The sequence below is a fragment of the Balaenoptera borealis genome (assembly GCF_965194805.1).
Source record: "Balaenoptera borealis genome assembly, chromosome: 3".
Classification (NCBI taxonomy): domain Eukaryota; kingdom Metazoa; phylum Chordata; class Mammalia; order Artiodactyla; family Balaenopteridae; genus Balaenoptera; species Balaenoptera borealis.
Genome location: NC_138866.1, coordinates 118,919,467 through 118,947,026, shown reverse-complemented (window position 1 = coordinate 118,947,026; position 27,560 = coordinate 118,919,467). Strand labels below are relative to the sequence as shown.

At 46.1% G+C, this 27,560-nt stretch overlaps 1 protein-coding gene across 1 annotated transcript in view; it reads right to left on the bottom strand.

Annotated features, from left to right (window-relative positions):
• Positions 1–27,560, bottom strand: part of THSD4 (thrombospondin type 1 domain containing 4) — a 572,383-nt gene that overhangs the window by 459,975 nt on the left and 84,848 nt on the right. The window contains exon 4 of the mRNA XM_082383565.1: positions 24,145–24,506. Within this exon, the coding sequence (XP_082239691.1) occupies positions 24,145–24,506 (362 nt within the window). The remainder of the gene's footprint in view (positions 1–24,144; positions 24,507–27,560) is intronic.

The window sequence follows — 27,560 nt, the reverse complement described above, 5'->3', positions numbered from 1 at the left end:
GTAACATGAATGAATGACATCATGAAAAAGTGAAGGAAAGAATTTCTGTGTGTGTGTTTGTCTTTTTTTGTTTTTTTAAAGCTCTGAAAGCCTAACAAAAATTCTAGCTTCAGAGTAAGTACTGGGTGGAGACCCCAGCTGAAGGTAACAGAGAAATAAACACACATGGAGTGATGCTTCTCAGATTTGAATGTGCACAGGAATCGCCTAGGGATCTTGTTGAGAGTCAGATTCTGATTCAGGAGGTCTGGGGCGGGGCCCAGGATTCTGCGTTTCCAACAAGCTCCCAGGTGATGCTGGTGATGCTGCTTCCTAGACCAACGACTTTGGACCAGCATCACCAGCATGACTTGAGGAACAAAATCAAAGAACAGAATTGAAATTCCAAACAAAAGAGTGAGAATTCAACAACAAAATGTATCATGCTTCATGGAGGAAGACAGCTATAAAATTGTTATAAAAACCTCTGAGTTTGTGACATATACAAAAATCTGCTGGTCTGGGCCGGGCTGCACTGCTATAGCTCAGTGAGAGGTGCTGAACCCAGACTGCCTTGACCTTGCTCTTGGAAAGTAGAGGAGGCAGAGGGAGAACCTACTACAGTTGGCTGATGACTTGTGTAAGCATCTTTCCAAAGGCTGCCCATCACCCCTGAGGGGGTAAGGGATACATGTGCACATGTATATTTTTGGATTCACTCTGCCTTGTGGGAGGCTCTGCCTAAACCAGAGAACCATTCAAAACCCACTCAAACAGCAGCACCATCGGAAAGAGGATGATTCAGAAACAAACGGCCAGTTAATTCTGATAAACGGACTACAGAGAAGGAGCAGCCAGTTAGGGTGTCCTTGTGAGAGAGAGGATTTCTGAATCCTTGACTCGGAACAGTTGGACAAGCCGCAGATTCATCCCCACTTGGCCAGGAGAATGTGTGTTTTCCTTACAGCCGGCTGGTCAGAGCTTATCATCCTGATGGTTCAGAATGGCCTCTTCCCCACCAGGACAGAGTCCATCTGGCCACTTGCAAGGGGGCCGACATGAACTGGGTAGATTTATGCGGAGTTGGGATAATAAGCACAGATGCGGCCGACAGCATCTGTGTAGCCGGTTAACCCTTCCAGGGGTGCTCGCGGTAGGTGCCCTGGGGGCTGTTAGGTTGATTAGGTCTGCTTAGTCTCCCCATAACCCATCTCTGGGATTTTACTTGGGATATCCCATTTGTCAAAGTTCTAGCTAATTTTGCAAAGTTAGGTTTTGAGAAAGAAGTGGAAAAAGCCTGAGTTGGAAGTCAAGGACATGGATGTTAGTTAAGCATAGTGGTTAGACGTGGACTCTGAAACCAGGTTTCCTGAGTTTGAATCCCAGCTCTGCCACCTGGTAATTATGAAATTTGGGTCCGTCACTAGGCTTTTTGAAGCACTTAGGATGCACCATTTAAGGAGACACTCACTCTCAGGGTTGCGATGTCTCCTTAAATGTTGCATCTCAGGTCCAGTCCTGGCCCTGTATGCATTTATAAATAAAGATGATAATAGTGCCTTCCTTCCAGGTTGTTGTAAAACATAAATGACTTAAGAGCAAAGGACTTAAATAATGCCTTGCACAGAGCATGCTTCATATACATATTTGCTCTTTTAAAAAAAAGTTCAAGCTTGGCCATTTACTAGCTCCACAAACTCTGGCAAAAAAATGCACCCTCAATTTTCTTACCTATAAAATGAGTTACACCCACTAGGATGGCTATAATAAAAGGAACAAATAATAACAAGTGTTGGGAGAGGCTGCAGAGAAACTGGAACCCTCATGCGTTCCTGGTGGGAGCGTAAAATAGTGCAGTCACTTTGGAAAACTATCTCGAAGTTGCTCAAAAAGTTACATGCAGTATTTCCGTGTGACCCAGCAATTTCAATCCTAGGTGTATACCCAAGAGAAGTGCAAACATATGTCCAAGCAAAGACTTGTACACGAACGTTCATAACAGCTTTGTTCATAATAGCCGCGAGATGGAAACCACCCAAATGCCTATCACCTGATGATTGGATAAACAAAACAGAGCATATCCATACACTGGATTATTACTCAGCCGTAAAAGAGATGAAGTACTGATATATATTACAATACTGATGAACCTCAACACTATTCTAAGTGAAAAGAGCCAGACACAAAGGGCCACATATTGCATGATTCCATTTATATGAAATGTCCAGAAACAGCAAATTCATAGAGACAGAAAGCAGATTAGCGCTTACCAGGGGCTGGAGGGGAGGGGAGAATAGGCAGTGACTGCTAAAGGGTACGGGTTTCTTTTTGGGGTGATGGAAATGTTCTGTAATTAGATAGTAGTGATGGTTGCACAACCTTGTGAATATGCTAAAAAAAAACACTGAATTATACACTCTAGATGGTGAATTTTATGGTACATTAATTATATCAATAAAGCTGTTATTTTTTTAAAATGGGAGCATGAATAATTCCCATCTTATCTACTTACAGTGATGTTGTAAAGGTTAAATTGAGGTTACCAACAGGAATGCATTTTTCAAATCTGAAAGCAGTTTTTATCATTCATTTTCCATCATTTGTTTCAACAACCTCTAACAAAGTTTTATTGATCTATGAGCATATCATGTGTGATATTTTTTTCTGCTCGTTCACATTCCCAAGCCTGACGACATTAGTAAGTGCAGAGCCTCCCTCCCCCACAATGACAAGAACAGGGCAGTAAGTGCTCTGACAGCAGGTTCTGGTCCCAGTTCTTCCAATGACCTACTTTGGCTGTCTGGGGAAATTGTTGTTTCTTGAGAAAATGGCTGCAAATAGCATTTTGGAAAGGGTAATAAGCACATAAAACACTTTGCTTACAACAGGCTGGCTACCATCCAGGGGCTCATTATGTGTGATGTTGTACAGCTTGGTGATGTTAATCCTGGCCAGTCAGTGTGATGATTCAAGCAAAGACACCGCATCTAGCCTCCCTCTTCCCAGCTCTGTACACGAACCCTGAAGTGTGTCACCTACAACCACCACCTGAAACTGACAACACCCACATGTCTACTGCCTGCCCAGACCCCTCTTTTGAGCATCAATCCCATAGACCCAACTAACCTCTAGAGTAGCACTGCTTCTCATCTGTGAGGTGCATGCAAGTCACCTGGGGATCTTGTCAAACTACAGCTTCTGATTCAGGAGGTCAGGGGGTGGGGGTCTGACTCTGCATTTGTAACCATCTCCCAGATGACATTGATGTTGTGGGTCCTCTGACTACACTTTAATTGCTCTACCTAGACATCCCCCCAGACATCTCAAGCTCAACACATTCAAGCCCAAATTCATCATCTTCACCCCATGACGCAAAAGGGTTCCCTTTCAAGTTCTTCCTATACTCTCCTTCTCAGTAGTTCTCAAGCTTGAACAAGCATCAGAATCACCTGGAAGTCTTATCTAAACAGACTATTGAACCCCACCTGCAAAGAGTCTGATTCAGGAGATTTGGGGTAGGGTCTGAGAATCTGCATTTCTTACAGGTTCCCAAGGGATGCTGTTGGTCTGTGGGCCACACTGCTCTGTTTCACTCCCAAGTACCACACCATCCCCTGAAGTCGGCTGGCTCTTCTGTTCTCCTCACCCCTGTATATTAAGTTCAAAGTCCTTGGCTCAGTCACCCAGGCTGCACCACATGGCTCGTCACACCCTGGGTACTGTGTGGACCACCCACACTACACTTCTTGGAGTTTCCCAACAGAACAACCCAATTTACTTCTCCATATGCTCTGGCTATGCTGTTTCCTCCTCCAGGCTGCCTCCCCCACCACCATTTTCTATAACAACTATCTGTTCGCCCTTTAGGACTTAGCTGAAGCATTAATTCCCCCAAGAAGCTTTTCCTGGTCCAAACCCCAGCCCAACCCTTCGCTGCAGAGCATCAATGTCCTTCTCTTTTGTCCTTCCACTGGACCCCATGTAATTGTCACAGCACAATAACCCTTTATTATGCTGATTTCTTTAGTCTGCCTTAGTTTACCAGACTGTAGGCTCCTTGAGAGCAGGGGGTATGTCTTATTTGTCTTATACCCTTAGAACCTAGTACAACGGTTGGCATAGAGTAGGTGTTCAATAACTGTTGAAAAACTGAAATAACAAATGAAGGAATGGCTCAAACCATGATTGCCAAAGGAAGGAAAATCTCCCCTTCCCCTTACTACCTGTTGTTTAATTTCCGGTACATGAATTATCCCTCTATGTAGCAATAAAAGTCTCATCTCTTGGGTGAGACCATTCCTGATATCAAACACCTGGAGAAGACATGGGTCCTTGGAATAGAAAGGAGGATCCGACAGAGGCTGGGACTCAGCTTTATTCTCAAAAGGCGGGAAGAATTAAGAGGTCAAGGTGCTCCATGCATAACTGTCAGAGCTGGAGAGCCACCAGGAAAGGCTGTCTGTCAGCTGCTTGCGACTACAGGATGGCTTCCCATCTCTTGTCTTAGTTTCCAGTACGGAGTGGAATGGGCAGAGAGAGAACCCTGCCTCTGGAAGCCAGGCTGTTTGTATTTCTTATACTCTTTATGTTTATTTCCCTTGTGTTTTCCCTTCAAGCTCAGTCAGGTCTCCGTGAGAGGTCCAGCCTCTCTCATCTGTGCTAACATGAACCACACACGGGCCCCAGCATCCAATGGAGCAGCAGACCCTGGGACCAGCCTGCAAGGACCCCTAGGAGCCTAAGCCTGACAGCCAGGGGCTGGGCAGTGTGGTCAGGTGCCCCTGCTCAAGTGGAAAGTCTCCTTGCATGGCTTTATCTCGGAGGTTCCAGGTTTTACAGCATTTAGAGAGGTGCATCCCTTGCAGCAAGCTGGAGCTACGTGAGTTGAATTTTAGGTAAAAAGAAGTCAATCCTTCCATAGGGAAGATGGGAAGGAGGTTTGCGAGATGGAATATTACTGATTACTGGAGGTGGCTCACAGAACCAGGGGTGGGTGGAAGTTCCTGTACTAGATGCTGTTGAGAAAATCTAAGATCCTGTTGAATCTTACTATATCTAACGAATAATCCCCATATGATTTATTTTTTATTAATTTTTATCGGAGTATAGTTGCTTTATAATGTTGTGTTAGTTTCTGCTGTACAGCAAAGTGAATCAGTTATACATATACATATATCCACACTACTTACAATAGCCAGGACAGGGAAGCAACCTAAATGTCCTTCGACAGAGGAATGGATAAAGATGTTGTACATATATACAATGGAATATTACTCAGCCATAAAAAGGAACGAAATAATGCCATTTGCAGCGACATGGATGGGCCTAGAGATTGTCATACAGAGTGAAGTAAGTCAGAAAGAGAAAGACAAATATCGTATAATATTGCTTATATGTGGAACCTAGAAAAATGGTACAGATGAACTTATTTGCAAAGCAGAAATAGAGTCACAGATGTAGAAAACAAATCTCCATATGATTTAAAGGGATCCTTTACTCCACATTTGCACCTTGCACTGTTTTTACATATCAAAACTAAACTCTTCTCAAGCCAATGTTTGGGGGCAAATTTACCTGGCCAGTCTTAGCATCGAAGACAGGTCTTAGGTAATGAGAAGCTAAAATCACAGTTTCCTAGTTACAGATGCAGGGATGCTGCATCTGAGGGTTGCCTCTACACCAGCATCTAAAATGTGCACATTCTTCCTCCCTTTCTCTTCTCACTGAGAAAACAAGGCATTTCCACTCAGCACTCTAAGCTTGGAGAGAGGGGAGGAAGATGTGATTTGCAATTACTATCAAGTGAAATGCATTTCCCAAAATCCATTAGTATGACCAAAAGCATTTTTTTAATGTTTATTTATTATTTTTGGCTGCGTTGGGTCTTCGTTGCTGCACGCGGGATTTCTCTAGTTGCGCCAAGTGGGGCTTTCTTTTCATTGCTCTAGGCACGCAGGCTCAGTAGTTACGACTTGCGGGCTCTAGAGCACAGGCTCAGTAGTGTGGCACATGGGCTCAGTTGCTCCGCGGCATGTGGGATCTTCCCGGACCAGGGCTCAAACTCGTGTCCCCTGCGTTGGCAGGCGGATTCTTAACCACTGCGTCACCAGGGAAGTCCCAGCATTTTTTTTTTTTATTGAAGGATAGCTGATTTACAATGTTGTCTTAGTTTCTGGTGTGCAGCAAAGTGATTCAGATATAGATATAGATATAGATATAGATATATTCTTTTCCACTATAGGTTATTATAAGATATAGAATATAGTCCCCTGTGCTATACAAGGTCCTTGTTGTTTATATGTTTTATATATAGTAGTGCATATCTGTTAATCCCAAACTCCTAATTTATCCTAATTTATTTAATTTATTTAAATAGACATTTACAAAGATACTGGGCAGCAGGAATCATAACTAGGAATTATCTTTTCAGGTGGTTACAGAGGTACAAAGGGACGTGAGCTCAGGAGTCCTCGGTGCAGCCCTCTTGAACTGGCAGGACACCTGAAACAACCCTCACAGGACAACGTTTTGAGAAATTAGCCAGTACATTTCTCCCTCTCAGCAGTCCCTTCTCTCTCCTCTCAGTGCTTCTAGAATGACCTTGATGATTACAGCACCAGAGAAGAGAAGACCTAAAGGTCAGCAGGAGAAAAGAAGTTTCTTTAGAATTTGAAAAGCTGGACTTTGTCTGGCAAGAACCAAAGTCTGAGGCATAGAAAGCAGAGGTATAGTATACACCACAGAATACGAAGAAGATGCTATGACTTTGGAATTACCTTCTCAAACCTAAGGAAATGAAGAGTTTGGCTAGCAGGCGGAGGAAGGAGCAACTGAGAGGCAGTAACCAAAGCTTAGGCCAGAATACTCTGCCTGGTGTGGGGAGTAATAGAAACTCCAGATTTGTTTAGGAGCCCGAGAACAGAAGGGACCTGCAAGCTTTGTGGGGAAGCCGGTGTCCAACATGGCGCCTGATGTGGGAGGCCTTGGGAGGGAGGGGCCCACCTGAGCACTCGTAGATCATCCCAAAGGGGTCTTTGTGGTCCTCGCAAGGACCCAGAGCACATGGCCCTCACTGACTAGAGCACATGTGGAGACCTCAGCAACAGTTACTGCAAAGGGTGGGAGGCAGTCAGGGAAGTGGAGCAGGAACAAAGACTGCAGAGAAGCCTCTCATCTGGGGACCCAGGTCGCCCCCGGGGAAAACGGTAGCATTTGAGGAAGGGGGAGAATCCTGAATGAACTGAGTATAAACCCCCAAACTGATCATGTTTAACATTACATGTCACATCATCTGAGTGTCCTGGAGTTGGCAGTTTTCCTGCAACAGCAGAAACAGAGACTCATGAACCAAACCTAGTTGTAGAAAAATAAATTGCATTTTGCGTATCTGAGTTGTGACTGTAAATTTGACACTCAACCTAAACATCCTTAAACAGGAGAATAACGAGCTAGGCAAATTAAGGTAAATGTCAGAGTACATATTGGAGTTCAATAAAGCTCTTTAAAAGAATGAGGCAGATGTGTATATACTGATGCAGGATGGTCTCCAAAGTACAAGGAAATGAAAAAGAACAAGACACAGAAGACACTCAGCATTCATGCTCCCCATTTGTGTTTAAAAAGAAAAGAGAAAAAAATGTATACAATATATCATAGATATGCTGGATACATTTCTGAACTGATACAAATGAAATTTTGGGCAATGATTTCCTCTGGGAAGCAGACTCAACAGGGTGGAGTTGAAGCAGATTCCTTTGTCATTTCTTACCCTTTCCTACTATCGTAAAATATATATATATATATTTTTTGTCTTCTGCACGTTTTCGATATATGAAAGTGATGTCAAAAAGAATAACACTAAACTGCTTTCCACTGAATTTTTAAAAATGTAGCTGGATGTGGGGAGGATCATAAGAAGCAAACGCAGAAATCCCCAGTCAGAACTCTCCTTAAAGGTTTTGTCTGCTGTATACCCAACATCACAAAGAGAATACAAGTCAGCAAACTTAATACTTAAGTATGCAGACATTTCAATTGGACACAAAATACCCACTTATAAAGAAGCTGTAATCCCCAGAGACTGAAGGGACAGAAATAGTTAGGGAAGAAAATATTCTTCTGAAATGTCACTGTCAATAACCGAAAAGTCATATACTCCCAGAAGATTTTAGATCAACAAAGGCCATGACCAGCCTTGTGCCCAGCTTCTTTGGAGTCTGGATGTGCTTGGGCGACATAGCCTAGGTAAGGAATAGCACTGGCTCTGTGACATCCAATCCGGTATTTATAGTGATGACAAACACCCAGTGCATATTCCCAGGTTGTCTATAGCATCCCCAGCCAGGAGGTACCCAAGTCAGGGTCAGGAACCTCATGCACTTTTGACTTCTCTTTCCACTAGATTTGTTTTCATAAACACAGCCCTTGGTCATTACCCTCTGTTTCAAAAAGCACTCATGGCTCATCTCTGCCTAGAAAATAAGGTTCAAACATAGATGGGTTTAAGGCACATTTGGTTTGACGCCACGTTAAGTCCTTCATCATCTGGTCTCAGTCTCTCTTCCCAAATTCAACTCCAGTCTTCATCCTCTCCCCCGTCTCCTGCTGCCAAACCTACACTTCCCAGGCATAAAGGATCACTCATCATTTCCCAAACACACTGAGCTCTTGTGCCTCTAAGGGCCGGCCTGGAATTCTACCCTACCTATCGACTTCTGAACTGGTACAGCCTTCCAGGCCCAAAATAAACATCAGCTCCTGTATGCTTCCCCCAAGCGGTCCCCACACAGTTAATGCTCTCTGCAGTCTGCATACCCCTCTGCCATGGCATTAACACTGCATCTTGGTAACATTGTTAAGTAAAAGGTCTGGCTTCCTCACAAGTCTTCTAGTCTTTGGGGGCAAGGCTTGTCCGTTTCTTATTCCCCTGTGTGTAATCCCTGAGATTAGCAGCGGGTCTGACCCAGAGGCACTCTGTGAGGGTTTGTTGAAATAGCACCTGTTAGAGACCATAGCTTAATTGCTCAGCATTTCTTACCAGTGGGTCAGTAAAGGTTACCTCTACGGATCAATTAGTAGAGATATAAAGGCTCTAAGTTCCAATAAGCAAGAAATCAAGGCAGCCCCACACTTCTGGGTGGGAAGCAAAGGGAGCTGGTGAAATTAAAAATCAGTAGCCAGTGGCCACTGAGAGACCTTAATGCTCAAATTCGAGGGGAGGAAGAATGGAAGGTTAGAGCAGCTGAAGAGCAGAAACATGCGCTCACCAGGGGGCCTCGTGATCCAAGGCAAGCTGGAGGGAAAGGAGTCTGCAGCTCAAAGCTGGAAAGAGAGCCCTGTGTTCCTAAAACTCGCCCTGTTCCATTGTGATCACCTGCCCAAGGGAGAAAGAATGTGCTAAGTTCAAAGAGGCTGTGAGCAAATGATTTAGGTTGAGTGCATATGTCTTCTTAGAAGTTCAGAAGACTGAAAGTCCTGCCAGAGCTGTTCCAGGCAATAAATTCTCTGGTGTCTCCAGAAGATAAGAGGCAAAAATCTGACCACTTAGGGAAATAAAAATTAAGATGAGGAAAACAAAAGCTTTCCTGATTGTCTGTCTACTGGCCGGTACACACTGTCACACGCATATGCCGGTTTAACCACATCTGCTCCCCGGAAAGTATTCAAGCTCTGGATCTAAAGACCAGCGTAAGAATCAGCTGATAGGGGCTTCCCTGGTGGCGCAGTGGTTGAGAATCTGCCTGCCAATGCAGGGGACACGGGTTCGAGCCCTGGCCTGGGAAGATCCCACATGCCGCGGAGCGACTAGGCCCGTGAGCCACAATTGCTGAGCCTGCGCGTCTGGAGCCTGTGCTCCGCAACAAGAGAGGCCGTGATAGTGAGAGGCCCGCGCACCACGATGAAGAGTGGCCCCCGTTTGCCGCAACTAGAGAAAGCCCTCGCACAGAAACAAAGACCCAACACAGCCATAAATAAATAAATAAAATTAAAAAAAAAAAAAGAATCAGCTGATAGGTTTGCTCTGAACCTTCAGGGAAGAAGGATCTCAAGGGCTTATACATGGTTGAGGGGGGAGAGGCAGGAAGGAGAGAGGGAGGAAGGACACAGAGGCAAGTGACGAATGGATTCAGGGGTACTAGCAGGAGCCAAGAGGCAAGCAATCTAGCAAAGAAAGCAGAACGGAGAGACTCTGAGTTTAAAAGGCCCTCTTTGCACCAGGAAGCCAAGCCTCAAGAAGACCCTATCCTCAGTGACCCAACCCAACTGCTGGCCTCCCAGAAGGCAAGGACCATGGCGCTGTCCCCGCACACACCCCCAAATATAAAACAGCCTTCAGAACGGACCCAGTTCTTCTGGGGCAAGCATCCCAGGAGATGAATTAGACTTTGATGTAGATCTTGCCATCAGGCTGCTTCCCCTTGTCTAAAGGATGGTGTTTGAAAGCCAGCCAAGTATCCCTAAGAACAAGTCACCACAGGGCTCACTGGTGCCACTGCGCATCTGAGTGACCCTGGGTTTCCAGGACTGATCTTCAGGTGCCTTGTGCAGTGTGGGCCCCAAGGGTTGGAATAAGGGCCATTGAGCGGGTGTTGATGAAACAATGAAGGTAAAGGGCCTAGCCTTTGTGTATGCTACATAAATTGTGGTTACCATGACAGCTGCACTGTCCCCAAGGAGAGAGACACACAGCCTGCAACCTTGACACACGAAGGTCACTGCAGAGGCAGACAGCCAAATGGGGGCTGAGAGGTACAGCGCTGGCTTTGCGTGAAAGAACAGTAAATGCATTCATTTCTCCAGCGTTAACTGACAGGAGCCCTCTTGGGAATCAAACCTGGTGCTGGTGTGTGTTGTGATCTGAACCTGAGCGGCCCTGCGTGACTCGGGGGCTTAGGGGAAACCAAACGAGACTGGAGTGGGGCACGGTGCCTGGCCAGGCAGGTGCTAAGCAAACATGAGCTCCTAACCCCTCTCCCCTTGGGACTCTCAAACAGTGCTCTCTGCCCCAGAGGCTGACCCCCCCCAGCAGGTTGAAGCAAACTGAAGAACTATTTTCTGTAAGTTCTGCTGAATTTATTAATGGAACAGTAATAATGATGATAATGCAACTTACATTTCTTGAGCATCTTTTATGTGAAAGGCCCATGGAGGAAGCAATGGTATTTCTCTCATATTCTGAATGTCTCCCCAATCTGAGCTTTTACACATACCACTTTCTGTGTACCCACTTGCCATATATCACTTCATTTTTTCTTTATTATAAATATGAAATATTTCAATTATAACGGTCGGGTGTGAAAAATGATGCATAACTTTCTTCTTTGTGTTAGAGGAAGTTTTTTAGGTACAAGTCTGTCACCCTCAGTTAATTGAAGGAAAAAGGGATTTGTCCTAGCTGTTACTCCATCCCCCAAAATGGCACTGTGTACTTAAATTCAGTATTCAGATCACAGTAATTTATTGAACACCTGCCAAACGTTTTATGCGTGTTATCCATTTAACCCTGTAAACAGTAAAGTGGGTCATTATTCCTATTTTATACCTAAGGAAACTGAGTCTAAAAAATATTAAACAACCTTCCAAGCTAGAAAGTCTGTGTGAATGGATATAACTGAGATATTAACAAATGTTACTGAATGAATGAATGGTAAGCTCTTAAGGAGCTTAAACAGCTGCAGTGGAGTACAGCTTATAAATAACAAATGCCATTCACAAAGGATTATAGGGAAGGACTGTTTGGAATGAGCATTTATTGGAAAACAGGGTGGGGGAAATTACTGTTTCCCTCCAAATCCAGAAAGAAAACATTTTCAGCACTAGCCCATGTGTTCTAATCACCGAGGAAAAGGAAATCTGAGCTAACTGCTGCTGGATCCACAAGGCCCACGGAGGACTAAATGCTTCTATAGGAAAAAGTTTCATGAGGGAAAAAAGAAAATAATGCATGTCTGGAAGTCAGACTGTAAAGAGGAAACGGAAGTCTCTGGGGCAAGGTCTGATCTTGACCTAGGCCTGACGTAGGGGGCATTAAACCAAGAAATAAGTCTAGGGGACAGGAAAAGTGAACAACACAGTGATTAAAAGCAGAGGCTTAGAGCCAAACTCTGGTTCAAATCCCTGTTCTACAACCTACTAGCTCTGGGCCCGAAGGCTCATCACTTCATCTAAGCGCAGAGTTCTCGTATTTAAAAAAAAAAAAAGGATAATATGGATTACTTCACGTGTTAAGAGTCCTTAGAGGTTTGGCTCAAAGCCTTCAACACGGTGCATTAGTTTCCTGTAGCTGCCGTACAGACTACCACCAACTTGGTGGCTTAAAACAGCAGAAATTTATTCTCTCATAGTTCTGAAGGCCAGAAGTTCAAAATCAGTATCAATGGACTGAAATGAAGCTGTTGTCAGGGCTGTGCTCCCTCAGGAGGCTCTAGGGGAGACTCTTATTTTCTTGCCTCTTCCAGCTTCTGGTGGCTGCCAGCATTCCTTGGCTTGTGGCCCCATCACTCCAATTTTCAAGAACAGCACCTTCAAATCTCTCTTTCTGTCTTCATATCCCCTTCTCCTCTGTGTGTCTGGATGTCAAATCTCTCTCTGCCTGTCTCTTATAATGACACTCATGGTTGCATTTAGGGCCTACACCTGTATAATGTAGGATAATCTCCCCATCTCAAGATCCTTCATTACATCTACAAAGTCTTTTTTTTTTTTTTTAGATAAGTTAGCATTTTCAGGCTCCAGGGATCAGGCCTTGATACCTTTGGGTGGGTGGTGGTGGGTTTGTTATTCAGCCTGTTACACACAGTAAACCCTCAATAAACATCGGTTGTGGTTACCCTTGTTACTGTTAACAGAGATGAGCTAAAAGAACGATATGCCCAGGAAAGGGTCTATGGATGGATGAGAAAGTGAGGACTCAGAAAGCCTTTGAGAGGCTGTTAGTACTTTGCCATGAAAACCAACAGTGAGGCCACAGCTTTTGTACCCCAAACTCTCTCACAGGTAAATTACCTGGATGCACATTATAGGCTCGGAGTAGGAAGAGTGGGGAGGCTGGGGTCAGGCGACACCGCACTCAGATCCACTCCGCCCCTTACAGGAGCAAGACACTGGGGATTTTTCTACCTCAGCTCAGTGTTCTCAAATGCAAGATGGGGCTGCTTAAGGCTCAAATACACATGCGACTGATGTGGCACATAGTATGTGCTATAAAAATGGTTGTCTTCACTACGACTGAATTAGCAACGTGTGCAGGGAGGGGGTGAGTAAAGGAAATGACAGTAACCCCACACGTACAGGATGTGTCCCCCCTCCCATCCTTACACGAAGGCATCTCTGATTGCCACCAGGCATGCATCCAAGGAGAAGCCCTAGGGGTCCCAGATGCAAGAGGGAGATCCCCTTTTTGGGGCACACATATTGTTGTCTGGCTTTTTCCAGAGCCCATCATCTCTCTTCTGGAACCCGGAGTTATGAATGACTTGGAGGAGTTTCAATGCAGCATTCTTATGGCAAACATGATCTTTGTTCTGATAACTAATGAAACACTCTGACACTTAACGAAATGCCACAAGAAAGGAGCATGGGCTTTTTGGAGCCTTGTCTGCAAGCAGAGTCGCTCAAGCTTAAAATCTGGCTCCAACCTTTCCTAACCTACAGGCAGAAGTGTACACACCAGTGAGCCCGGCTCTGCTACAAACGCTGAGGTTTCAGATTTAGAAACCGAAGCGTATTAAAACACCATTTATCTGGTTAGCATCAACAGGTAACTTCTTGTCAAACAATTTAGGGACTAAGTAGAAATCCTGCTTCAAAAGAAGGTAAAGAAACAAAACTTTCCTTGCAGGCAGAAAACAAACAACACCAAAATCATAGAGTATGCATTTCAAACAGATGTACCTGCTTTCTCTGCTAACTGCCCAGGATCACCAGGGAGGTTTTCCAAGGAGAAACACAGACAATGCCAAAGCTTTCCCTTCTCTTGTCATGTGGTTTCTTGCCTGTATGTAACAAGACTCCCTAGGTTTCGACGGAGGGTCAAGAAAATGGCATGTGGCCTCGTGAAGTTTAATTAACAGCAAAATTTGAAGCAACGTCATGAAGGGGCCCACTTGGCTCCAGGGGCCCTCAGGGCAGAAACAACATATTGCTCCAGAGTTATTAATGATGAAATGCAAATGGCCTCCAAGAAAGTGGGCAGGAAAGGAGGAGCTATAAAAACAAATGATTCTTACCCACAAGCCAGAGACAGTTCCCTGGGGAGGTGGGGAAGGATGGGACAGCCTGTGACCTAGGCCTGATCCTGTCTGTCCTGTTTCGAAACGAAAGGACCTTTCAAGCAAAAACACACACACGCACATACATACATACACTACATGCATACACACACACACGCATGTACACGCATAGGCTAGAAATTACAGAAGAAGACTCAAGGCTCTAAAACCCAAAGGTGATCTGGTCAATGATAATAAAATAATCAAGCCATGTTGGTTTTGAACAGTGTCTTATATTTTGAAAGTACTTTTACAGCTGTTACCTCATCTGACCCTCTCAGCAGGCCTGTATGGAAGACAGAGGACAAATAATTATCCAGATTTTATAGATTAGATTGATTCCCAAAGGTCATCCAGCTAGCAAGTCATGGCCATGAGACAGGAAGTGGGGTCTAATGACTCCCAGCCCAGGGCTTTTCCAAGGTAAGAACTGCCAGTGCTTCCAACAGAAAAGGGCCAAAGCCCAGGGGGAGACCAAGAAGAGGAGGTCAGACATATGGACAGCACTTTTAAGAAAAACTCATGTGATGGGGCAGAAGTCTGAACAGAGGGTTACGATGTGGATGCATCTAGAGAGAAAAAAAGCCGTCACATTCCAGAGTGTGTTGGAAAACAGGTCTGAGATCTGTGTCTCCCAGCCACCGTCTTTTCATCACTTGGGATGGCAGAAGGGTGGTGGGAGCATTTAAAAAGCAATCGGACCTCAATAACACATCAATATCAGGCAAGAGACCTTAATGAATGGATAAAATCCCTTTGTTTTACAAACATGTAAACTAAGGCTCAGAGAAATGAGGTGACTTCCCCAAGATCAAAGCATTCATGAGAGCTGGGAACTGGACCCTGGACTCTGGACTGGAATACAGAGTTCTTTATTCTATGCCAGCTGCTTTGGGCGTCTATTATCTTTAAGTTCATTAACACTGTCCTTGATTAACCCTGCATGTCCAAAGCAGAGCACAGAAGAGCGTAATGGGGAATGCGTGGTTTTTCCTCTTCTTTTCACTGGGAAACGGCACTGCTGAATTTCCCATAGACGATTACCAGACATGATGTGGGGAAATGGCTGGTGGTCCTGCTAGCACAGAAACTGTCCTATTACTAGGGTATTCTTAAGACCCCCCCCCAAACGCAAGTACATTATGGTAGGCTGGATAATGCTCCCCCCTTCCCAACCCCAAGATGCCCACATCCTAATCCCCGGAACCTGTGAATGTTACCTTAAGTGGCAAAGGGATTTTGCAGATGTGATTAAGGATTTTGAAATGAGGAGATTATCCTGGATTATCTGAGTGGGTGCCACGTAATCACAAGGGTCCTTATAAGGAGGAAATCGTGTGGATAAGAGTTAGAGAGGGTGAGATGACAGAGGCATGAGGGTGGGGTGATGGGAGGAAAAGCCCTCGGGCCAAGGAAGGCAGGCTGACTCCACAAGCTGGAAAAGGGAAGGAAACAAATCCTCCCCTGAAGCCCCAAGAAGGAACATAGCCCTACCGACACCATGATTTTAGACTTCCAGACTGTAAGAGAATAAATTTGGGCTGTTTTAAGCCACCAAATTTGTGGTCAGTGTTACAGCATCAATAGGAAACTAAAACACCTACTGCAAAACTAGAGGATCAAGCCCAAGCTCCCAGGCAGTAAACCCCAGCTTCATGAGCTTTACGGAGACGGGGCTGGGGGAGGAGGGTAGCAGAGCCAAATACTTGTAAAATCACAAGGGCATTAAGAAGAGATTTAGACAAACTATACAATGGAGACATCATCTTGCTTTAAGATGAAAAAGTGTTGGTTATCCATGTTTACGGGGACCGCCTCTCTGGAAGAAATTCTATTTCAATCCCCTTAGGACTGCTTGATAATCCCTCCTTGGAAAGGAGCCTGTGAACTTTCCTGGTCTCGCTTGCACACACCTTCATATACAGCCTGTGCTCCAGCCCCATCAGACCATTTAGAACTTCCAGAGCATGACAGGCTCACCATGCCTCCAGGTGTCAGCCCTCGCAGTTTGTTTTTTTTTGGGGGGAATGCCCACCTCTCTGCTAAAATCCTTCTTCAGAGCTCAGCTCAGTCTGCTTCTGTGACGCCTTCTCTGGCTCCCTGGTGCCCCTTCTTGCCCTCCCTTCCTTCCTCACACCCTGAGCATCTCTCTTAAGAGAGCACTTGGTCTTGTAAATGTCTGTTTGCTTGTCTTCCTCTCCCACCCCACCAGCGTGCCCTCCTTGAGGACAAGGAGACTTTCTTGTTCCTCTTGTGTCACCAAACTGCTGCCATCTCCCATCCATACCAAGTACTCCCCAGCTCCTTCCTCCCTGAGTAATGCGAACTCACCCTGCAAGGAAGGACTTCCACCAACCAAGTCATCTTAATTCCCCAAGAATTAGCTCCACCTCTGTGTTCCCATAGCTCTCTGCTCACCCCACAGGTAGAATACTCACTACACCGCATTCTGGTGTTATCCCTGAGCTGTTTCCTTATTAGGCGTGGAGGTCCTTGAAAACCACACCTCCTTCACCTGTCTATCCCTTCTGTGTTTAGCACAGGGCCTGGGTCACAGCAAATACACAAGGAACGTTGACTGAATTAAAATGAAAACTACACACAACAAGGTAATGCCCAGGTCATCTCTATTAATTAAGCCCTGTGATCCAGAGGCAGCCTTTAAAAGCAAATACCTTTATGTGAAAGTTTTGCATGGCCAGCTGTTGACTGTGGCTTGTTGGTATTTCTCCTGGGATCGCACACAGACTTTGGAGTTCATGGTGGAGATGGTTTCAGTGTTACTATATCTATATCTATATCTATATCATCTATATCTATATCTATATCTATGTCCATGTTATATTTGGGGTAAATATTGGAGAACATTTTTGTGTCTCATCTCAAACAGAGAAGTACTAGTTTACCAAACTTAGCTTAATTCACGAGTGTTACCTTTAACTTTGAAAACGGCTCTCTAGAAGGGCAAGTCTGAGATGAACATGGTAAGTACAGATGGGTTTAAACCCTGATTCTCTTGCCTTCCTTCTGTGTGACCCTGAACTTGACATTTTCTCTTCGACCCTCGAGTTTGTCTACCACAAATGGAACAATATAAGTCTGCCACACAAAACTGGGATGAAGATATGATAAAATGCCACATATAAAACGCCTGCCAATGTGCCTGGCATGTGGAAGGCATTCTGACACCTTTACTGAGGGCTTATGAGTAGCCCCTGCACTATGCTAAACACTTTGTATGAATTATCCAATTCACAGCAACCCAACAAAGCAGGTGTGTTATTATCCTCATCAGGGGAAAGTTAAGCGGTGTCAGCAGGACACACAGCAAGCACGGGGCAGAACTGGGCAGAGAACCCAGACGTGTCAACACCAGAGCTGAGCTCTTCACCGTCATGCAATTTGCAGCCTCTCAGGATGGGTTAGTTCCCGTTGCCCCATCATCAGAAGGTTTGGTTAAAAGACTGACAACAGGGGCTTCCCTGGTGGCGCAGTGGTTGAGAATCTGCCTGCCGATGCAGGGGACACAGGTTCGAGCTCTGGTCTGGGAAGATCCCACATGCCACGGAGCAACTGGGCCCATGAGCCACAACTACTGAGCCTGCGCGTCTGGAGCCTGTGCTCCGCAACGGGAGAGGCCGCGACAGTGAGAGCCCCGCGCACCGCGATGAAGAGTGGCCCCCGCTCGCCGCAACTGGAGAAAGCCCTCGCACAGAAACGAAGACCCAAGACAGCCAAAAATAAACAAATAAATAAATAAATAAAAATTTAAAAAAAATAAATAAATAAAACAATTATTTCTTGTGAGTGTGAAATTCAATTTAAAAAAAAAAAAAAGACTGACAACAAATAAAGACCAATATTTCTAAGAAAAAAAAAATAATTGAGAACTGACCACAAACTGCTCCCGAGAGCAGTCTGCACAGCCTGGGCAACAGAATGGCTGATCCAGCCAGACTACCTCCCAGAGGAAACTTCGCTCTACTTGCTCAGAGGCTCTGGGAAGCTCACCCTCTACAACCTCTTTCTCACACCTGAGGGATATGACACTCCACCCAATGGAAACAATGACCATGATTTTCACAGCTGTGAATTTCCAGCCCCAGGCTCCTACAATGGTCTCCAGTAGATGACAGTTTTTGACTTGGCAATGCCCACTGCGGGAGGGCGTTCCCTATCTTGAACATCTCTGAATTAAAGCCATCAAGCATCCCATTCCCCGGATTCCCCAGCTGGTTCACATGCATAATGATGAGGAAAACTGGCTCACGCAGGTGAGCGTGAAGAAGCCCAGGGGGAGGAATGTCTGCCTGTTAGCGGGCTCTTTGGCAACGAGAGTGATGACAAAGGTACCTGAAGTGGTCCTCAAATAGTAGTGGACGCTGCTCTCATTTCCTGTCTTTGTGGAAGGTGAATGAAACTGGCCAGCAGGTATTCACAACAGGTTCTGTAGGCTTATGTACTTGAACTCCAGGCAGCAGGACCTCACTTTGGGTGCCACTGTCACTAGACATTTCGGGAATGGGAAATCTGTTTGGTTTTGCTGTTACAAAAGGGAAGGTCCTACCGTAGCAGGGGGCGCCTTGGGCCTCCCTCCAGTCTGCGGGTGCCCTTTTCCAGAAGTCGAGGGGGAGGCCCCTCCTACTGAGGGGTGTCTTTAATTTCCCAGGTGGGAGTTGCTGCACTGCTGCCCGACTCACCTAAATGCCTCCCCCGCCCACCCCTCTCCCTTTAGCCATCCCAGGGACACAGGCGTGGACATGGAGAGAGGTAGGACTTGGTGCAATGCTTCTGGAATCTGCTGGCCAAGACCTGCAGGCTGCAGTGCCCCCGGCCTGAGCCTCCCCAGGCCGCCATTGCTCTGATGAAATCCCAGGGAAGGCCACCTTTGTGGAGGCCTTTTCTGAGCAGGCTACATCAGGAAAGGGCACAGGGAAGGGTGCCCAGGCCCTGGGATCCTGGCTGCACCCAGGCTGTGCTGCCCAGAGTCCTGCCCTCCGGGACTAGTCCTCAGTTCCCGACTCCCTGTCTTCCTCTGTGGTCCTAGTTCTCCACTCGATTCTTCCTGCAGAATAAGAGTTCTAACTGGAACTCTCCAACACACTACCGCTCAGCCTCTAAATTCATAATGGCATTGAAGCTACAATTTATTGAGCACCTACTATGGACCAGACAATATATTATTTCATTTAATTACTCAACAGTCCCATATGATAGATAGTATTATTATCCTTATTTGAAAGATGAAGCCCCTGAAGTTCAGAGAGGTTAAATAACTTTAGGATCCTTGGGAGAGCTCCAATCAGTACTGACATGATTTCTAAGGTTTTTTAGAGTGTGAATGTGTGTGTTTTAATGAGACAAAAGTCTGATGTGGAAGCACATGGACTCAAGAAGTTTCCAGACCTATTCCAGCCAAGTAAATTCTATTTATTCATCAAGGTTAGGTTCAAATCCTACCTGTTCTGTGCAGTATTCCCTGACTGTTCCATCCCACCAAGATTTCCCATCTTCCTGAACTCTGGTCACATGTCTACTGTTTTCTGGCCCTTGCAGTGTTTTGTGAGTTTGCCACTTATCCACTACCTCACTGTCAGGCTGTCGAGGACAAGGACCATGGCTTCCAATTTTTTTTGAACTGCCCTGGTACCCAGGACTAGATGCAAAGATTTCCCTGGGTAAGAGAGCTGAACACTGCAAGGAAGAGATGCAGTTCATTTTAAACCTTGACTACCAAATCCCATCCACTTTTCAAGACGTGCCTCAAGCTATCCAACCTCTGAGCAGCTTTTCTGGACCACACCTGCTGGAAGTGAGCAGCCCCACTTTCAAAATACCCATTTCAAAAATACTCATTTCAGAGAAAAGAACTTTAGTGCTGGACTCTGACAGACCTAATTCGAACTCTGGTTCTGTTGCTTCTAAAGTGGGTGAGCTTGAGTGAGTCACTTCATTCCTCCGAGTCTGCTTCCTCATCTGTAAAATGTGAATATCTGCATCGGCCCCATAGGGCTGTGTGAACTGTAAACGTTACAGTGCATTTGACATAGTGCCTGTACATAAGAATGATCCAAAATGGTAGCCATCATCATTACGATTACTATTTCAGCCCGCTGCCTTATCTGGAAGGCATTTACACACATGCCTTTTCCAACCTTCTAGAGCAGTGGTTCTCAAACTCTGGAGCATATCAGAATCATTTAAAATAAAGCTACCCAGGTCACAGTACAAATCTACAGAACAGAATCCCCATCAGGCAGGGGAGATAGTGGAGACTGGGCAACTCTACTTTTAACAAGCCTCCCCACCGCACTGCAAGTGATTCTGATACGTTCTCGCCAAACCTGGAAAATTCTGCTGGACAAGACTGATTCCCAAATTACTTTCCACAGAACCTTGAGGTTCCAAAGAGATACTTCCAGATCAATGGCTCCCAACCTTGGCTGGATTGGAATTATATAGCTCTTCAAGCACAACCCTTAGAGATCCAGATGTTCACTTGGGATGTGACCAGGGTGTCAAGACTTCTAAAAGATGGGCAAAGGATTCTGATGGTCAACCAAGGTTGAAAACCATTGCTGCATTTGGATCTAGACCCTGGGTTTCTATAGCAATGCCTCTGAGGCTTCCACCAGAGCACCTCAGCTTTTGTCTGTGTGACAGACTGAGACTCTACCTAAGGCTGATTTTGCAGAAAGGATTCTTATGCTTCAAAAAATAGTTAAGTTTGCAAACAGCTGCTCTAGCCTGTCAGTAAGAGCCTGGAGGATCCCTCACCTGGTTTTTATACCTTTGTGTCTATCCAGGGCCTTACAACATAGTAGATGCTTAATAAATATTTGTTAGAAGGTTGAATTATTTTGTTTTATTTGTTATGTGGCTCCAATTAGGTTTTCAGTTGCCTACAACCTAACAGTTTCTTAAACATCTAAGCTCCCAATAGCCTTTGCCTCAAACCTCAAACCTGAAACAGAGAGTGGGGCAGACGGCCATCCAGAGAACACACTGACATTTCTTCTGGGGTCACATATACTATGCAAGTTCCTAATGACTAATAAATATAAGCAAATGTGATTTTCGTCAGCCAGGAAGAGCTCGACATTTGTCAGCAGTGCGGGTCTTCCAGGCTAATATTTGGAGTGTTTCATCTAAAACTGTCAAATTACAAGAGCATGATAGAAACTTGTAGGAACTTCATAGTAAACAGTAACTGGCCCCTTGTCAATAAGTTAGAAGAAAAAAAAAAATTCCTGCTGCCAAAACACATGGGCTGGAATGTCTGCAGCCCAGGCCTGCAGCCAACTTGAGCCTGTTCCCTAGGCAGCTCTCCTAGGTTGGTTCTCAACCACAGAGGCTGGAAGAGAAGTCCCTAGTACTCCAGGGATCTGGGAATCAGCAGCACCTTCAAATCTCAGCTTTCCCATGGCTCTAGGAATCTGAGCAGTCATTTAACCTCTTAGGGCCTTAGATCCTCATGTGTAACAATACTTCATTAGGTCCTTAGAGCCAGGACTGCCTGGGTTCCAATCCTAACTCTTCACAGACTAGCTGTGTGGCCTTGGGCAAGTTACTCCCCTTCTCTGGGCCTCTGTTTCCTCACCTCTAAAATGCGGATGATATTAGCATCTATCTCATACGGTTGTCAGTGCAAAGGGACAAGAACAGTGCCTGGTACAGAATAGGCATTCAATAAACTTTAGCTGTTATAAATCTGCAATTCTGAAACCAAAAGTTTTGAAAACCAAGTTTTTGTCTTTCCTTTTCTTAATATTTATTTTTTTAATTTATTTATTTTCCTTATCTTTTTGGCTGTGTCGGGTCTTAGTTGTGGCACACGGGATCTTCGCTGAGGCATGCAGGATCTTTCCTTACAGCATGAGGTCTCTTTGTTGCGGACTCGGGCTTCTCTCTAGTTGCAGTGTACAGGTTTTCTCTCTCTAGTTGTGGCACACCGGCTCCAGGGTGTGTGGGCTCTTAGTTTGCAACACACGGGCTCTCTAGTTGAGGCATAGGAGCTCAATAGTTGTGGTGCGCAGGCTTAGTTGCCCACAGCATGTGGGATCTTAGAGCCCTGACCAGGGATCAAACCCACATCCCCCACATTAGAAGGTGGATTCTTTACCACTGGACCACCAGGGAAGTCCCTTGTCTTTCCTTTTCTTGTTATATTTTTCTCAGTTTGGTGGCAAAACTAATTGGGCAGCAAACCTCACCTTAACAGACATAAAGCTTTTTATGGTCTTTTATTTTATCCTAGCTGATGTGAACATTCGTATGTTTCACTGCAGCAGTAATAATGTGTTTGATGATGGGATGCTGCCCCATGCCACGGAAGGAACGTCATTAACATGTGAAATATGCCCTAACAATACCTTTCTAAACTCTGAACAGTTCTGAATTCTAAAATGCACTGGCCATGAGCATTTCAGTTAAGGGGCTGGGGAGCTATGTTATTATGGGGTTGTGGTCAGGATGAAGAGAGAAAACACATGTCAAACCCTTGGCTTTAGTAGTAGCAGCCCCTCAGTCCCACAGTGACGTTGGAGGGTCCTCGGGTCTATACGCAGGAAGAGAGAAAGAAGGAATCATCCTCTCCCAGCTGGTCTCTCTTTTATTCTCCCACTGACATGCCATACCAGTCCTCAGAACTCCCCCTTCTATCAACTCAGATTTGATTTATCATTCAGAATTCGGCCAAAGCACCTTCTCTGTGAAATGATCCTCTCTCTCCAAACTCCCAATCACCAGGTCAAGAGAGTTTGTGTGCCTGGCAAGGGTGGATGGGTTGCACCTCCTCTCAACCTCCAGGTGGCTGGCAGCTGAGAAGGATTCAGGCAGCGTTAGCCACAGTGGGGCAGGGTGGCCATTGGTGCTAATGTCTGAACTGCAAGGCCCACCTGATATGTTCGTGCCCTGCTTGGGATGGGCATGAACTTGGCTTAGCCACTAAATTATGTATTTCTTAAGCACAGCGAGCATAGCTTACACTTTTTGTTCTTCCTGTAAATGTTTGCGGTTATTGTTACTGCTTTCATATGAATATTCTCTCAGAATCTATCATGGACTTCGGGCGCCCAACAAATACTGCTGAATGGATGCTGAATAATCTGTCAATGTTGGTTGAATAATTCACTGACAAGCTCTTCTCAGCCTCTATATTCCTACCTTTCCATGGGCACTGTCTACTTTGGCATATTTATGCTAGCCTAGCCACCCGAGGCTTTTGAGAGCTACACAACTATTCTGATGCCAGTATGCCATTTCTGGAGTTCATATTTTATTAAGACTATAAAAAATGTCCAGGTCTTTAATTAGACATATCCTCAAAGTTGTGTGTTCACTCAAAATACTTTGGAGAAACTTTGTAGAAAAGTTCATAGAATCCTTAAACCTACAGCCTGGGAGCAAGTTAGACTCCAGACACTTAACTTGTTCAAGGATTCCAAACTCATGTCAGCTCTTGGGTTAAAAGGCCCCTTGTTTTGTGTCCTCAGCTCAAATCCACACATCCTGCGGCCAGGAATCCCCCTTTCCCCCAGCACTAGGGGAGCACTAGGACAGACGTCTCCCGGCTCCAGGTAGCTCTTTCTTTCAACCCTCCGCAGGGCCTCCCTAAGGTTGAGCCTAAGGGCATTCTGAAACTCAGCTTCACTTTGAAGGCAATTCAGAATCACTGAGGGGGTGGGAGTGGCCTCAACGCTTTAAAAGGCTGCAAAATAAATCAAAGGATGGAAGGAGGTCTGTGGAGCCAAGAATTCCTCCCCCTCTGGCAGAAGCAAGGCATTAACCGCGCAATCTAGGATGAAGAGCAGCGCGCGCGGCACATCCGGGCAAGGGCAGGGACAGGGACGGGGACGGTGGCGGGCGGGCGCGCGGGGGCCGGGAGGGCGTGTACCTTCTCTCCGCCGTGGGTTCGCGGCCCCGGGCCTGCGGGTGCCGGCTGCCTCGCTGCGCCGGGCCCTGGCGGCTGGAGTTGAGGCTGGCGGGGGCGCGTGGCTCCTCGCGGCTCCGGTGCAGCGGCACCGACGTACGCACGGCTGACACCACGTGGCCTGCGAAGGCGCGCGCGGGGGCTCCGGGCGGCGTTCCCCCGCGTGCGCGGTACGAGCCGGGCAGGCAGGGTCGCGTCTGCTCCATCACGCCGCCGCTGCAGCTGCGCGAGCAGGCGGACCAGGGGCCCCAGGCTCCCCACACGCCCGGGGCGCCGCCGCCGCCGTCCTCGGGAGCGCCCTCGGCCACCGCCATCCGCTGCGGGACCTGTGGAGACAGAGGCCGGTTAGGGGACCGCAACACCCGTTCCTGCTTCACCCGCAAAGGCTCTGGATAGCCCGAAAGGCTTCTGCATTAGGCACAAGTTGGCACAGGGCCTGTGTTAAAAATCTGAGAAACAAAATAGAATCCAGCCTGGGTTATACTCGTTTTCATACAGACGCAGACGCAGTCATAAAATAGAATGAATGAGTATATATAGCGTATGTGTATACATATATATGTGTGTGTGTGTGTGTGTGTGTGTGTATATATATATATATATATTTTTTTTTTTAAATAAATGAAGGGACACACAAAGGCCAGAGTGCATAGGGCTCACCAAAATTGTATGTGGTCCTGGCTTTGGGGGCCATGGCCTTGGAGAGCTCAGTGTGGTGCCCTCACCTCCTAACTGAGGCTTACCCCTCTGGTCCTTAGGGTCCAGGCTAGAAGGACAGGGCTTCCCTTAAGCTGCTGAGGAGGCCATGTCCCAGTGTCTCCATGCAGTAAAGGCAACACAACTCCAGGGTTTAGAGTCCCTGCTCTAGAACCGGATGCCTGAAGTCACACCCCTGCCACCTCTTCTACCAGTGTGACTGGGAGGTTTCTGAAGCGCTCTGTGTTCTAAAGAGGGATGGTACCTACCTACTTCACAGGGCTGTAAGGAGATTTAAGTCAGATGTCCACGTGCAAAGCAGAGAGCTGGCACTAAACACATACTTGTTAAATCCATAATGATAACCTTTCCTGCTTCCAAGATGAATCAGGAGATTAAAAACGTCAGAAAGTTTTAAAGTTCTATCCCGAGGGTGACTCTACACCCCCATTCACTTAACTGGTCATTTCACAGAGATCTAGCATGCCAAGCAGGGTGCTAAGCGTGGGTACACTGTGTTCCTCCATGATGCAGACAGGCTCTGAGCACCAGGTATATACCAGTGTTAAGCTAGGTCCTGAGGACAAGAGGAAAAGCACCCCGGATTGCACGAATGGCCTAGCCCAGCAGCAAAGAGCTTTATGTAGCTAGGACAAGCCTAGGGAGGCTCCCCGGGGGGGACTGGCTGCCTGTCTGGGTGGGGTGGGGCTTGAGAAGTCCTCAGAGGAGCAATCATGGTAAAAGAGCTGTAATTATTCAGGCACCCACTTGGTGCCAGATAACGCATGTAATTTCTAGTCCTCACAGCAGCCCTGGTTACAACCATTCTCACCTTTCAGAGATGAGGTTTCCCACCTGAGATTCAGAGACCTGTGACCTACCCTAGTCATGTGGCTGCAGCAGAGTTTGGACTCGAGTCTCCCCAGCCTCCAATACCTGCAGCTCCAGCACTCCCTGCTCTCCCCACAGCAGACAGCTGCTCTTGCGCTTCTGAAGCCTTCCCCTGGAATGTCCTTCCTACCCTTGGGACACCGAGTAACACTTAAAACACTTTTAACACTTTTTAAAACACTTTTTTTCCTTAAAAAATGTGGGTTTTTCCAAATATCGTATATTAACCCATATATGTGGAATCTAGAAAAATGGTACAGATGAAGCGGTTTGCAAGGCAGAAATAGAGACAGAGATGTAAAGAACAAACGTATGGACACCATGGGGGCAAAGTGGTGGGGGGTGGTGGTGGTGGTGGTGATGGGATGAATTGGGAGATTGGGATTGACATATATACACTAATATGTATAAAATAGATAACTAATAAGAACCTGCTGTATAAAAAATAAAATAAAATTCAAAAAAAAAAATGTGGGATTTTCAGTGAACCTCAGGCTTCCATCTGACATGCATAATTGCCTCCAGATTACCTTGGCTTTTTTTTTTTTTTTTTTTAGCTATTGGGTTTCATCAGTGTTGTTTGGTCCAAGAGCTTGAAGACCTTTCACAGTTACACTCTTCTGTCCCCACGATACCCCTGAGAGGTGAGAAGGTACAGGGATTGTCTTGCCCTTTGTGTGGAACAAACCCGATAAGGCTGAACTCCTTCACAGCACATGGGAATGAGACATGGAGCTAAGACTACCTCAGAGGGTGGTGTGGATGAGGAAACCCCCCCAAGAGCCTGAGGTGAGAGCTCAGAAAGAGTAAGCCACCACTGTAATGGCACCATAGTCACTAAAAGCCCTGCAGGGCTCAGCTCCAGGGTAAAGTCCTTGCTCCCAGGTACTCAGTTACCCTGAAGCCATGGGGCTTGTTTAATTGGGGCCACCTTCCTTCAATACATTCCAGGGCACAGATGGGGGTCTCTGGATGACCTTGATAGCTTAAGCTGGGTTCCTGAAGGTTCGGGAGTGACTACTGGCAAGATGAGTGAGAGAGCTGAGGAGTCCAGGAAGCAAACAAGCATCTAATCAGAGGTTTAAGCCCAGAGCTCGATGTCAGCCCGCCAGTCTATGGGCGCCATGTTCAGAGAGCCACGGCGAGAGGTCAGGGGGTCATGTGAGTGGAGCCAGCGGGAGATGAAGTGGAGCGAGGGCAGGACAGAAGGTTCCGCGACAGGAGGGCTGCAGTTTCCTGACCACCAGTATGTGAGCAGCAGGCAGGAAGAAGGGCGCACGAATAGCAAATACACTCAACTCATCACTACTAAATTGGGAACCCAGGAGAGAAGGGTTATAAATATAAAACAAAACACAGCAAACAAAAACCAAGCTTTTGTTCTTTTTTCTCCTCCCTGACATACCCTGATTTATTAATATCCAACCGATGGTGGATTCGCTGGATGATTGTAAAAAAAAATGTGCCGAATCAGGCCATAGTCTTGATATATAAAGTAATCCCTAGAGTGTGTGTGGTGGGTTGAATGGTGGCCTTCCCCAAAAGGTGTATGTCCACACCCTAAGCCCCAGAACTTGTAAATGTGGCCTTATTTGGAAAAAGAGTCAATGTCGATGTAATCAGGTTAAGCGTCTTGAGATGAGATCATCCTGGGTTTTCTGGGTGGCCCTTAAATCCAATACAAGTGTCCTTAGAAGACACAGAGGAGAAGGCCATGTGACCAGAGAGGGTGAGACTGGGGTGCTGCAGCCACAGGCCGGGAGCCACCACAAGCTGAAAGAAGCAAGGAGGAT